We start from the raw sequence: 14,165 nt of genomic DNA, 5'->3' as shown, positions 1-14,165 counted from the left end.
AGAAATAATGCTTCAGGTTAAGAACTTTGCTTCAGGACGAGAACAGAAATCGTGCTCCGGCGGCGCGGCAGCAGCAGGAGGCGCCATTAGCTAAAGTGGTACCTCAGGTTAAGAACAGTTTCAGGTTAAGAACGGACCTCCAGAACGAATTAAGTACTTAACGCGAGGTACCACTGTAGAATGTATTTGTCAAACTGTTTCACCAATACCTTCATTTTTATGCACACTTTCCCTTAAAATATGCATTTTTGTAAATATGCTTACCTGAAGAAATGCATCACTAAATTCGCAGAAGTGTGACTTTTGAAGAATAGATATGTTTGGGTTTGCATATTGCATCGGAAAGTTTTTAAATGCATACTAGATCGAAATTCTCCCTTGCAACGTTGTTTGCTGTGGTTATTGCTTATGACTTTTTTTTTTTTTTAATCATTATTATTATCCTACACTTGGCCAGAAATCCGCAGTTGCTCGTCTGCCAATTCAGGTAGCTCGTATAATATTGCAAGGAGCCTTTCTTTAAGGTCCAGTGATTGTTCTTCACCTGTAGCCCTGCTGCAGAGATTAATGCTTTTTTATAGTCACTCTTCTCTGTTTCTTATTAGCATCCAGTTTACATATCTTGTGTCAAGCGCTGGAAGCCATTACCTTTCAAGGTCGGACCCAAGGGCGTGCCTGCAGATTTTTCAAATTATATTTGCGTCTCAAAAGAAATCAGTTTGCTTCTAGGGAAAGTGAAACAAAATAATGTTATCAAGGTAGTGTTTTAAGGATTCCTTTCTTCATTGTAGGGGGTCTCCCAGATCCGATTTAGGACTGCACTCCATTTGCTTGTGTGTGGGACGTGGGTGGCGCTGTGGGTTAAACCACAGAGCCTAGGACTTGCCGATCAGAAGGTCGACGGTTCAAATCCCTGTGACGGGGTGAGCACCCGTTGCTGAGGCCCTGCTCCTGCCCACCTAGCAGTTCGAAAGCACGTCAAAGTGCAAGTAGATAAATAGGTACCCCTCCGGTGGGAAGGTAAACGGCATTTCCATGCGCTGCTGCTCTGGTTCGCCAGAAGCGGCTTAGTCATGCTGGCCACATGACCTGGAAACTGTACGCCGGCTCCCTCAGCCAATAAAGCGAGATGAGCACTGCAACCCCAGAGTCGGTCATGACTGGACCTAATGGTCAGGGGTCCCTTTACCTTTACCATTTGCTTGTTTTTCACACCAGAGGGCCTGTGTGCTAGAGGTGTCAGACCCCGGTTCAAAGTCCTGCTTGGCCACAAAGCTTATTAAGCATAACCTCATTCACGTGGGGTTGTGGTAATGAAATAATGAAGGGGTCTGTCAGGAGCCAGCCAGCAATAAAACACACTGAGTAAGAGAAGTTAGCTCTTTATTAGAAGAAACAAAGTCTACTCACGAGTGCCAGACCTAAGAAGTCCAGCAACTCTTCTGGGTAGGCCTTACACCTGTGACGCAGTTGTGGAGGCTAAAGGTCCCTGCCTGCCCACAGCTGCCTAAGTCTCTCCCAAGTCCTTCCCGATCAATCTGAGACTATGCCAGTGTGTCTGCCTTTGCTCCTTTTGCTTCATACCTCTCCTGGTCCTGGAAGACCAGGGGAGAGGGGAGCTGGTTGCAGCAGAAGTGGGAGACATTCCTGCTGAACGCCTTCTATACCATGAAGCTCGTGCCAGAAATTAAGAAAAAATATTTCTGTGAAAGTTAGTTGATTATTTCCGATTTTAATGCTTCTATTTGGTTTTTTATTGTATACAGGATCCCAGGATTCTTTGGGTGAAGCCATGTGCTTCTAATAATAATAATAATAATAATAATAATAATAATAATAATAATAATTTATATATTTGTCTATATATTTATATACTTAAATATATAGAGAGTTCACAGCTTTAACCAAAGCCTTTCCTTTGGCTTTCAGCTCCATTCTGCAATTTACTTGCTACAATCGGGTAAAGATAACCATAAGGAAACAATGGCATACGAAATGTTCTTTAGTTTATGCTTACAAGAACAGTAGTTTAGCTTTATTTTAGCACGTTCCAGAACATGATTTCCCAATGAGATAAAGTAAGCAAAGCAAAAGTCAATTTAAAACAAGAGTTTAATGACTAAGAAGAGGGTTTGGAAATGTGCAGTGATGGCTTTGTAGTGGAGAAATATTGGACAACACTATGTATACACTAACTGATTTCAGACTTGCGGGAAATGTTGCCCCAAATGTCACACTGACATCGTAATTATACAGAGAAGGGAGAAAGTTGTAAGAATATAAACAGATTGGTAAGGAGAGGTGATAGAGCAGAGGTCGATATGCCAAAGCTCTGAGAGTTGATTTATGTTTTTATTAGGGCGTAACACACACCATGCATTTAAAGCATATTGCTTCCCCCAAATATTCCTGAGAACTGTAGTTTATACCTTACAGAGTTGCCAACATCATCATCAGTGCTATTTTTCTAGAAAAAGTGGTGCTGGAACTCACCATGAAGGCCTCCCTTGTTCTCTTAGAAAGGCAATGTTCTCTTAGAAAGACCTTTCAAGCCCTAAACGGCCTCAGTCCAGTATTTCTGAAGGAGCTTCTCCAGGTTACAGGGAACCAGGCAGAGGGCCTTCTTAGTAGTGGCGCCCACTCTGTGACGCCCTCCCCATCAGATGTCAAGGAAATAAACAACTATCTGACTTTTCGAAGCTATCTGAAGGCAGCCCTGTTTCGGGAAGTTTTTAATGCTTGATGCATTACTGTATTTTAATATTTTGTTGGAAGCCGCCCAGAGTGGCTGGGGAAGCCCAGCCAGATGGGTGGAGTATAATTAATAAATTATTATAATAATTATTATTATTAGCACCCACCAGTTGCGGAGTTCCGGATGTGCTGGAACCGAGTTCCAGCGAATTCCGGCTGTTCAAAAAGCCCCGATTCTTAGAATCATAGAATCATAGAGTTGGAAGAGACCACAAGGGCCATCGAGTCCAACCCCCTGCCAAGCAGGAAACACCATCAGAGCACTCCTGACATATGGTTGTCAAGCCTCTGCTTAAAGACCTCCAAAGACGGAGACTCCACCACACTCCTTGGCAGCAAATTCCACTGTCGAACAGCTCTTACTGTCAGGAAGTTCTTCCTAATGTTTAGGTGGAATCTTCTTTCTTGTAGTTTGGATCCATTGCTCCGTGTCCGCTTCTCTGGAGCAGAGAAAACAACCTTTCTCCCTCCTCTATGTGACATCCTTTTATATATTTGAACATGGCTATCATATCACCCCTTAACCTCCTCTTCTCCAGGCTAAACATGCCCAGCTCCCTTAGCCGTTCCTCATAAGGCATCGTTTCCAGGCCTTTGACCATTTTGGTTGCCCTCCTCTGGACACGTTCCAGTTTGTCAGTGTCCTTCTTGAACTGTGGTGCCCAGAACTGGACACAGTACTCCAGGTGAGGTCTGACCAGAGCAGAATACAATGGCACTATTACTTCCCTTGATCTAGATGCTATACTCCTATTGATGCAGCCCAGAATTGCATTGGCTTTTTTAGCTGCCGCGTCACACTGTTGGCTCATGTCAAGTTTGTGGTCAACCAAGACTCCTAGTTCCTTTTCACATGTACTGTTCTCAAGCCAGGTGTCACCCATCTTGTATTTGTGCCTCTCATTTTTTTTGCCCAAGTGCAATACTTTACATTTCTCCCTGTTAAAGTTCATCTTGTTTGTTTTGGCCCAGTTCTCTAATCTGTCAAGGTCGTTTTGAAGTGTGATCCTGTCCTCTGGGGTGTTAGCCACCCCTCCCAGTTTGGTGTCATCTGCAAATTTGATCAGGATGCCCTTGAGTCCATCATCCAAGTCGTTGATAAAGATGTTGAATAAGACCGGGCCCAAGACAGAACCCTGTGGCACCCCACAGGGTTCTTCTTCTTTGGTTGCTTTCTTTGTGAAAATGACCCAAAGCGACATACAAACACAATATACACACTAAATCTAAATACACAACCAATACAAAACTTTTTTTAAAAAAGCCCTCATTTATACAAATAAAAAATAGGTCTTACAGATCCTGCCCCACTAAAAGAGGCTACTAGTATTTAAAACCCTTCAAATTAAAGGGCCAAGTAAAAAAAAGAATTTGCCAGGCACCTAAAAATAGATGAAGATGGCGCCCAGTGAACCCCGCTGAGGAAAGCATTCCATCAGAAGGGGGACACTCAAAACAGACTTCTCCACAGTGCCACCTCATTTGAAGAATCCCCCTTAGATTTATGACCTGTGCCGGTATTGCTGTCATTTTGATGCAAGATCCAAACATACCTGCTTGCCTTGGTGTTTAAAGACTTTTAAGCTGTTGTTTCATCAGCTTGCCCTGTTATCTTAACTGCTTTAATTCTATTTTGCTGCATTTTTATCATGTGTTTTATGGCTGGATGGTGTTTTTTGGACTGTATGGGCTGTTTGTTATATTTATGCACCCTACTTTGGTCCTGACAGACGAAGGGCACATTCTTAATATGTTTTCAATAAATAATGAAAAAGAGTTCTAAGGTGGGAACTAGCAAGGAAACCATCCTTTGGTAATGGCTGTTCACAGCTGTGTTTCTTGAGGGTTTAAGTGAGCTTCAGTGGGTCTGAAAATCTCCTTAAACGTGCTACGGCTAGCGAATGAATTTGCATCTGAAACCCCCTGTTCCGTTTCCCTGCAATTTATCTAATAGTGACTGGTATCAATATAGAACTTTGACATTAAGCCCTTAATGACTTAACACCTGAGAGAATTTGTAAAATATCTGGGGCTAAGATCTGCAGAGAAGAGGCCCTTGTGGTAATTACTGGGGTGGCCCAGGAGAGGACCTTCTCTATAGCAGCCTCTAAATGTGGAAATCCCTCCCCACAGAGGCACATCTGGCACCTTCATAATAAAGTTTTTCTGGTATGCTGAAGAAGCGCCTCCATATCTTGGTCTTTGACACTTGAGGTCTATATTTTTAGGACCCACTCTATTCTTGTGATTGTAATTTATTTTACACTAGTGAGTAATAAATGACGTTGTTGTTCCTGCTGCTGTTGTTGTTATCATTATTATTATTATTATTATTATTATTATTATTATTATTATTTACTCAAAAGGTAGGCTGTTGCTGTGATTAATCTTTAAACCCTGCCCCTGGTGTTATGTTTCCATCTTCAACCTGCATGTTGGGCAGACTCTCCAAGTGTCCCTATTTTCCGGAGACAGTCCTGGATTTTCAGAAGCCATCCCAGTTTCTGATGGGATCCCGGAATGTCCCACTTTCCCTTAAAGGTAAAGGTAAAGGGACCCCTGACCATTAGGCCCAGTTGTGACCGACTCTGGGGTTGCACCGCTCATCTCGCTTTATTGGCCAAGGGAGCCGGCGTACAGCTTCCGGGTCATGTGGCCAGCATGACTAAGCTGCTTCTGGCGAATCAGAGCAGCGCACGGAAACGCCATTTACCTTACCGCCATTTACCTTCCCCCCTATTTATCTACTTGCACTTTGGCATGCTTTCAAACTGCTAGGCTGGCAGGAGCAGGGACCGAGCAACGGGAGCTCACCCCGTCCCGGGGATTCGAACTGCCGACCTTCTGATCTGCAAGTCCTAGGCTCTGTGGTTTAACCCACAGCGCCACCCGCGTCCCGTGGAGGGTATGGTAGGACGTCCCTATTTTCGCTGGAGAAATGTTGGAGGGGATGGAGTTATGTGACCCCCCCGAGTCAACGAGATAAGTAACTATACAACTTTTTGAGGATATCTGCAGGCAGCCCTGTATCGGGAAGTTTTAAAAATATTTAATGTTCTATTATATTTCTATGTAAGTTGGAAGCTGCTCAGAGTGTCTGGGGCAACCTCATTAGATGGGTGGGGTAACATCACCATCATCATCATCAACAACAACAACAACAGACCAGGATGTCCCTGTTTTCACTGGAGGAATGTTGGAGGGTAAGGTTGGGTGTGGTTGTCTGCAAAGGAACTCCCAACGCTTCTTTGCAGACAACTGTTACAAATAATTGCAGTTAACTCAAACCAGGGGGTGAGGGTGGGGAAAATTCTTCTTGACACCACTGTCTTTTTATTTATTTATTTAACCCACCCACCCCTCAGGAGTCTGAATCCTAGACTTGTAGAGTTAAGGTTGTCTCGTCATTCCTTGTGGCCTCCTCTCCCACACCTTTTCCCCGCTCGGAGTAAACAGCATGAAAACTTGTGTAAGCAGCATCCCAGCCAAGCCTTTTATAAACTAAACTTTAATTTGTTATTCTTTTGGCATCCACCAGAGTGTTCGTGTGACTGTGTGGGTTGGCTGTGGAACTGAGCACTGCAAAAACTTTCAGCGGCGGAATGTCTCATTTGGCGGTGGCTCTGTGTCACTAACCAAACACACACGACCCCACCATATGCATGTAACCCCATGGAGGGCAATCGGTGGAAATGTTTGGTGTGAGTAAAGCGGGCTCATTGTGAGCGAGGTCTTACAGAGTCGGCCACTCAATATTAGTAAAGCTTTGGAGGAAGAGGCAAAGATCTACTTAGTTTTTTCACTATAACTGGGACAATAAACAGTTACCGAAAGCAATAGCAAATGGAGGGGGAAGATATTTTTCTAGCTTTTTCTTCTGTGGGTTAAACCACAGAGCTTAGGACTTGCCCCCCTAGCAGTTTGAAAGGACGTCAAAGTGCAAGTAGATAAATAGGTACCACTCCGGCGGGAAGGTAAACGGTGTTTCCGTGCGCTGCTCTGGTTCACCAGAAGTGGCTTAGTCATGCTGGCCACATGACCTGGAAGCTGTACGCTGGCTCCCTTGGCCAATAAAGCGAGATTAGCGCCACAACCCCAGAGTCGGCCACGACTGGAACTAATAGTCAGGGATCACTTTACCTTTACCTTACGCTAGAGAGAACAGAGAAATGAGGGGGGCTTGTTACAGTAACTACAAACCTAGAACCACGGCTTTCCTTTTATTTCAAACGTCAGTGTCCTAGCTTTCTGCAAATTTGTCTGTCCACCCACATTGCCCCCACCTGAAACTGTTTTCCTGGGAGGGGAAGGAAAGATCCTGTAAGAAATCTGGAACAGATGAGAAGATAAACGATTGTGTCTGGGAAAAATTGTAACATTTCACTTGTGCATATGAGAGGGACAGTAAGACAGACAGCTGCTTCTCACTAAACACAACTTTCCCCTCTTGAAATTGTGTAGAGGTATCACAATTTCCCTCTTCTCTAGGGGGGCATGAGTATGGACATCATAAGTGACCTGATGGATCAGAACAAAGGCCTGTCTATTCCAGCATTCTCTGAATGACTAACCAGATGCCTGTCAATGTTTGAAAAGGAAAAGGTTCTGACCTCCTTTGACTCCTTTGCCTGGTCCTCGGACCCTAGTTGGCACAAAAGAGTCCTTGAGAAAGAGTACTTTGCAGAATGCTGCTTTTATTCTTAAAATAGTCTTCTCCAACCACGACCAACAGCTTTATACATATCAAACGCAACCAGCTTTCTACCATCCAACCAACCCACCACACACACAGTCAACGACCACTCTATATATACAGTGGTACCTTGGGTTACATACGCTTCAGGTTACAGACTCCGCTAACCCAGAAATAGTACCTCGGGTTAAGAACTTTGCTTCAGGATGAGAACAGAAATCGTGCTCCAGCGGCGCGGCAGCAGCAGGAGGCCCCATTAGCTAAAGTGGTGCTTCAGGTTAAGAACAGTGTCAGGTTAAGAATGGACCTCCGGAACGAATTAAGTACTCAACCAGAGGTACCACTGTACAGACATATGTAGGTGAAAGGTTGCAAGAGTCATGCAGGCTTTGCCGATTCATTGTAGGCCACTGACTTAGTTCCTTTTGTATTAAAGAAACAGCAGCTAATTTTAAGCCATGACAATGCCGACATGAAGGCCACAAGCAGAACATGGTCACAATAGCACTCTCACTTGTGCTTCTCTACAACTGGTATTCAGAGACTTAGCGTTTCTGAAACTTGAAGGAACACAAAGCCATCGTAAGCAGCAATCATTGATAGCCTTATCCTCGACAAATTGGAGGATCATCTACGTGAGTGGGCACTACTTCACATTGTGGTGCTGGATTCCATCTTTTAACTGTTGTATGAAGTAGTCATATCTATTTTGAAACATCTGGATTGCCTTCTAGTTAGCTTCTGGCTCAGTGCAAAGTGCTAGTTTCAACCTCTGAATTCATAAACAACTCCGGACCCTGATATTTACCATCTTCTCAGATATTTCTCTGGTCACTGAGATCCTCCATTAAGACTCTCTTTTGGGTACCTCACCTCTGAGGTGTCATAGTATGCTTCTAAGGCAATGTGTTTCTGAATGTTGTTTGCTTGAAACTGCAGGATGGGAGAGTGTTTGTGTCCTGTTTTTGGGCTACCTGTAGGCATCTTGGTTCCATTAGTACAGCTGTTGCATTGGATTTCCTATTGCACCACCATTATTCTCACTAGCACACAACAGCCCCTTACACTACTAGCACAACAGCCCTTCTGTTGGGGGTCAAAGAATGTTGATTCTGGGCCTTTAACTTTCCTTTTATGTCTGTTGTGTTTCTATGTTTCTTTTATTCAGGAATTCGCTACAAGGATCTTATTGTTGGCGTGCCCAAGGAAATATACAAAAACGAGAAGAGAGTAGCTCTTTCTCCCGCTGGCGTCCAAGCTTTAGTGAAACAAGGCTTTAATGTGCAAGTGGAACATGGAGCTGGTGAAGAAGCAAAGTTCTCCGATGATCTATACAAAGACGCTGGAGCAAAAATTGGGGACTTGAGAACGGTGTTTGGATCAGATCTTGTGTTAAAGGCAAGTTTGCTAGTGAAATGTATAGACTTACATTTGTGAGAGTATGACATGGCAGCTTCATCTAGCCATCTCCAAGCCTATATCTCTTGGGCAACCTTATTCAATGCACCCTAAGGTTGCCATGTCTCCTCTTTTTCCAGGACACGTCCTCTTCTTCAGGGGTAAAATTTCTTTCCAGGTGGATTTTTTTAATTTGCCAAAATGTCTCTGGCTATACTTTCTGGATGAGTCATAGACCTAACTGGTGGCTGAAGACTTGCTTTCCTCTTCTCTTCTCCTGCCCTCCTGAGCAATATATCACAGTTTCTATAGATGTCCAGTTTTTCTTGAGCATTCTTTCTGATATGTTTACAGGGTGGTTATACAAATTTGCCCATAGCGTGCTTATGGCTTCCCATTAATAACTTCTTCATCTGACACTGAAATTTCCCTGTCACTAGCTATAACAAGTCCTTGAGAGCCAGTGTGGTGTAGTGGTTAAGAGCGGTAGTCACATAATCTGGGGAACCGGGTTCGCGTCTCCGCTCCTCCACTTGCAGCTGCTGGGTGACCTAGGGCCAGTCACGCTTCTTTGAAGTCTCTCAGCCTCACTCACCTCACAGAGTGTTTGTTGTGGAGGAGGAAGGGAAAGGAGAATGTTAGCCGCTTTGAGACTCCTGAAGGAGAGTGAAAGGCGGGATATCAAATCCAAACTCTTCTTCTTCTTCTTTTTTAAAAAGTGGATTTGTGGCACTAGGGTGTGCTACAACTCACTTTAGGGTGTGCTTTAATTCACTTTAATTGAATGTTCATTGAACAAACAGAAACTTCCATCATGCGCTTGAAACTCTCCTTCGAAACAGTGACAGTCTAGAAGGCACTCTTTGTTTACTCACTGTTTAGAGGATTAACACCCCCTGAAGCTGCTTGCTATAAGTCATCAATGTGGGGAGGGGGTGTAGAATGCAGGTATAATAAGAGTAAAGAAGGAAACATACAAATATCATCTTTGACTGAATTCACATTTACAATCAATGCACTTTTCTTGGGAGCCATTGTCATAACCTATGTCCTTAATCCTGCTTCACTAGTAAAGGTAAAGGTAAAGGGACCCCTGACCATTAGGTCCAGTCGTGACCAACTCTGGGGTTGTGGCGCTCATCTCGCTTTATTGGCCAAGGGAGCCGGCGTACAGCTTCCGGGTCATGTGGCCAGCATGACTAAGCCGCTTTTGGCAAACCAGAGCAGCACACGGAAACGCTGTTTACCTTCCCGCTGGAGCGGTACCTATTTATCTACTTGCACTTTGATGTGCTTTCGAACTGCTAGGTTGGCAGGAGCAGGGACCAAGCAATAGGAGCTCACCCCGTTGCGGGGATTCGAACCGCCGACCTTCTGATCGGCAAGCCCTAGGCTCTGTGGGTTGCCATATTTCATATTTCAAAAAGTAAAAACCAGGACACCCCAAAAGTGTTTCAACTTGAACAGAGATGAGTTAAGTCCAGTAGGTCTGCAATTGAACATCATCATCCTTGCCCAATACATTTTCATGACACTTTGCAGAAGTCAACAAAAAGACAGTGTATCAGTATCAGCATCAAACTTTATTTGGGTTGCAGACTAGCATAAGACCAGCATATACTCTGGTTTCTCTTCAGATCGTCTAAAAAGACATAGCCTTCGCCCAAGAAGCTTACAATCTACATTTCAGCACAGGGGAAGACAAGGAGAAAAATGGAAAGGGGTGAATATGATTTGTTTCAGTTGTTGTGGGATAGGAACTAAAGGGTCACAGGCTTCATGGAAAAGGTGAGTTTGGGGGAGGGATTTGATTGAAGAGGTGGCATTCTATAAGTCAGCCTTCACCAGCTTGGTTCCTTCCTGATGTATTGGACTATGACTCCCATCAATCTTAGTCAGCACAGCTGAGTTGGCTGAGCCTTATGAAACTTGTAGCCCAAAACATCTGGAAGACACTGAAGTGTAGGTGGGTTCCAACGAGGCAAGACACAGTGAAAACATCAAGCACCTTTATTGAACTAACAGAACTGGAAAACAGGGGCAAGGCAACTGCTTATATACATTTCTGAAGGCCAGGGCCACTCCCAGCATGATTGGCTGTCTAAACTTCCAAGCTGCGAATCACAACTCAGAGTTTAAGGGCCAATGGCAGAGGCCCGAATCCTGAAATGCTCTGTGATTGGATATCATGCATCGAATCAGAACACAAGGGCTCCTTAGCCCAGACTCAAGTTCAGACAAACACAAACCATTGAATACATAACAGATACCAGAAGGTGTTCTGGAGGGTGTTTAATTTAGGTACATGGAAATACATTTTGGATTAATATTTTGGATTAAACAAAACATTTCTTTTCTTTCAGGTCAGAGCTCCAGTCTTTAATGAAGTGTTGGGAGTGCATGAGACAGCCCTACTGAAGGAGAAGGCGACACTTGTCAGCTTCATCTATCCGGCTCAGAACCCAGATCTGCTAGATAAACTTGCTCAGCGCAAGGCCACCGTCTTGGCAATGGACCAAGTTCCTCGAGTCACTATCGCTCAAGGATATGATGCCTTAAGTTCAATGGCCAACATTGCAGGGTGAGGATCCACAATATTCTCTCTACCAATGCTATTTTTTGTAGGGCTGAATTTTCTGGTTCAGCTGTGTCATATATGGCATTGCTTCTTACACTTATCCTACTTGGACAGTTCTCAATTGCGGCCAGTTTTGCAATAGTGAAGGACCAGGGCTACCGTTTCAGATTAATCAATTCCAGCCTCAGCCCCACTACAAATCTTTGCAGCCTCTCTGACTTTAGTGCCAGAAGGACAGTCAGCATGCTCAGAAGAGCCTTGGTAAAGGGACCCCTGACCATTAGGTCCAGTCGTGGCCAACTCTGGGGTTGCGGCGCTCATCTCGCTTTATTGGCCGAGGGAGCTGGTGTACAGCTTCCAGGTCATGTGGCCAGCATAACTAAGCCGCTTCTGGCAAACCAGAGCAGCACACAGAAACACCATTTACCTTCCCGCCAGAACGGTACCTATTTATCTACTTGCACTTTGATGTGCTTTCGAACTGCTAGGTTGGCGGGAGCAGGGACTGAGCAATGGGAGCTCACCCCGTCGCGGGGATTTGAACCGCCGACCTTCTGATCGGCAAGTCCTAGGCTCTGTGGTTTAACCCACAGCGCCACCCGCATCCCCAGAAGAGCCTAGATCAGCCTAAATCATAAGGTGGGGAAACCCTGTCTCTGGGGGGAGGCTTTTGTCATAGGAAGAACCCGTAGCTTGGGGCACCGAAAGACTATTAGATTGCATTTGTTCTGCCCTCACAGAGCTACAATTCTCCAGACTGGTTTACCAGTCAATCTCTCTTCTGAGGGAGCTTTGGGAATTGCAGCTCTATGAGGAGGATAAGGGTCTCATCACAGCTTTCAGCACCCTTAACAAACAACAGCTCCCAGGAGTCTTTGGGGGGAAGCCACGAATGCTTAAAGTGGCATGATACTGCTTTAAATGTATAGTACAGATGCGACTATAGAGACGTGGGTGGCGCTGTGGGTTAAACCACAGAGCCTAGGACTTGCTGATCAAAATGTCAGCAGTTCGAATCCCCTGACGGGATGAGCTCCCGTTGCTCGGTCCCTGCTCCTGCCAACCTAGCAGTTTGAAAGCACGTCAAATTGCAAGTAGATAAATAGGTACCGCTCCGGCGGGAAGGTAAACGGCATTTCCGTGGGCTGCTCTGGTTCGCCAGAAGTGGCTTAGTCATGCTGGCCACATGACCCGGAAGCTGTATGCCGGCTCCCCCGGCCAATAACACGAGATGAGCGCCGCAACCCCAGAGTCGGTCACAACTGGACCTAATGGTCAGGGGTCCCTTTACCTTTACAGATGAGACTATAGTTTTGCAGCAGCTCCTGCTTTTTCTACCCACTGCAACTATTTCCTCCTAGCTGCTGCTGGGCAAACCAAGAGCCCTGTTTGCTCCAGGAGGCTGAGGAGCATGAAGGAGCAGAGAAACAGAACTAAGAAAACCACCTTTTTTGGTATATTAAAAAGCCATGTTTGGATGGTAGGCCATGACTGACTTAGCAGGAGTCATTCTACCCCACAATTCAATGGTGGCTGTAAACCATGTGTGCCTGGCTTTGTTTCAGTTTGATACCAGAAGTGTTGATTAAACTGCACCAGGAATGGGGCTCCTTAAAGGGATAGGGATGACCTCCAAATTGCAACCTGGGGATTACCATCATCATTCCTTTTAACAACAAATTCAAGTGGCTGAGCACTTGAGTTAGGAAGCAAAACAGGACCACACCAAAATAAGGAAGTGGTTTCCTCATACTCAAGGGATTTACCGTATTTTTCGCTCTATAAGACACACCAGACCACAAGACGCACCTAGTTTTTGGAGGAGGAAAACAAGGAAAAAAATATTCTGAATCTCAGAAGCCAGAATAGCAAGAGGGATCGCTGTGCAGTGAAAGCAGCAATCCCTCTTGCTGTTCTGGCTTCTGGGATAGGTGCGCAGCCTGCATTCGCTCCATAAGACGCACACACATTTCCCCTTACTTTTTAGGAGGGAAAAAGCGAGTCTTATAGAGCAAAAAATACGGTACTTGGTACACAGAAGAATATATAACAAATAACGTCTTTTTAAAAAAAATAAAACAAAAACAAAAACAAGGAAACCCAAAACTGCCTGACAAGAACTTGTTACAAAATATGATGGCAATTGAGTCAACATGTCTTTGTAGAGGAAGGAGGTGTCTAAAGTAACCAAAAGTCAATTAATTCAGTGGTTTTATTATTGTATTATAGTATTTATTATAGAATGATGATGATGATACACATAAGAGAGGAAAGGTGTTATGGGAAGAAGGTGAGTTGAAAGAAAGTAGCAGTTGGGAGAGGAGAATATAGCATAAGTTGCATGTGAAAGGATAATGGGAGAAGAAACTACAGGGGATGAGTAAATACATTTTGAGAGGAATGTTGGCATGAGAAGCAGAAAACATAAATGAAAAGGCCTTCTTAGGGCTTCTGGTTCAGCAAATTTTGTCCTAAATGTGGAGTGTGATTCACACTACTTCCAGAATAAATGTCTTGATGAAATATGAGCTATGTACTATGGCAAACAATTTAGCAAATTCCAAAGATGAATTAGGTATCAGTAGAAAGTAAAGTCTGTAGCTGCTAGTTGATTACGACAAACTCGGCTTCTATTGAGCACTGTTTGGTGACTGTGGGCCTTCAGTAATGATCAGCCTTCTCAAAGGGGCCCTGGTGATAGAAAGTTTGAGGACTCCTGTCTTAGATGGGGAGAATATACAG

General features: G+C 44.4%; 1 protein-coding gene across 1 annotated transcript in view; it reads left to right on the top strand.

Moving 5' to 3' along the window:
- Positions 1–14,165, top strand: part of LOC114584435 (NAD(P) transhydrogenase, mitochondrial-like) — a 69,829-nt gene that overhangs the window by 8,262 nt on the left and 47,402 nt on the right. Inside the window, exons 3-4 of the mRNA XM_028706308.2 lie at positions 8,616–8,845; positions 11,209–11,426. Of these exons, the coding sequence (XP_028562141.2) occupies positions 8,616–8,845; positions 11,209–11,426 (448 nt within the window). The remainder of the gene's footprint in view (positions 1–8,615; positions 8,846–11,208; positions 11,427–14,165) is intronic.

Source organism: Podarcis muralis, chromosome 14 (genome assembly GCF_964188315.1).
Source record: "Podarcis muralis chromosome 14, rPodMur119.hap1.1, whole genome shotgun sequence".
NCBI lineage: Eukaryota > Metazoa > Chordata > Lepidosauria > Squamata > Lacertidae > Podarcis > Podarcis muralis.
Note: the sequence above shows the minus strand (reverse complement) of the source record. Positions and strands in the feature narration are given on the sequence as shown.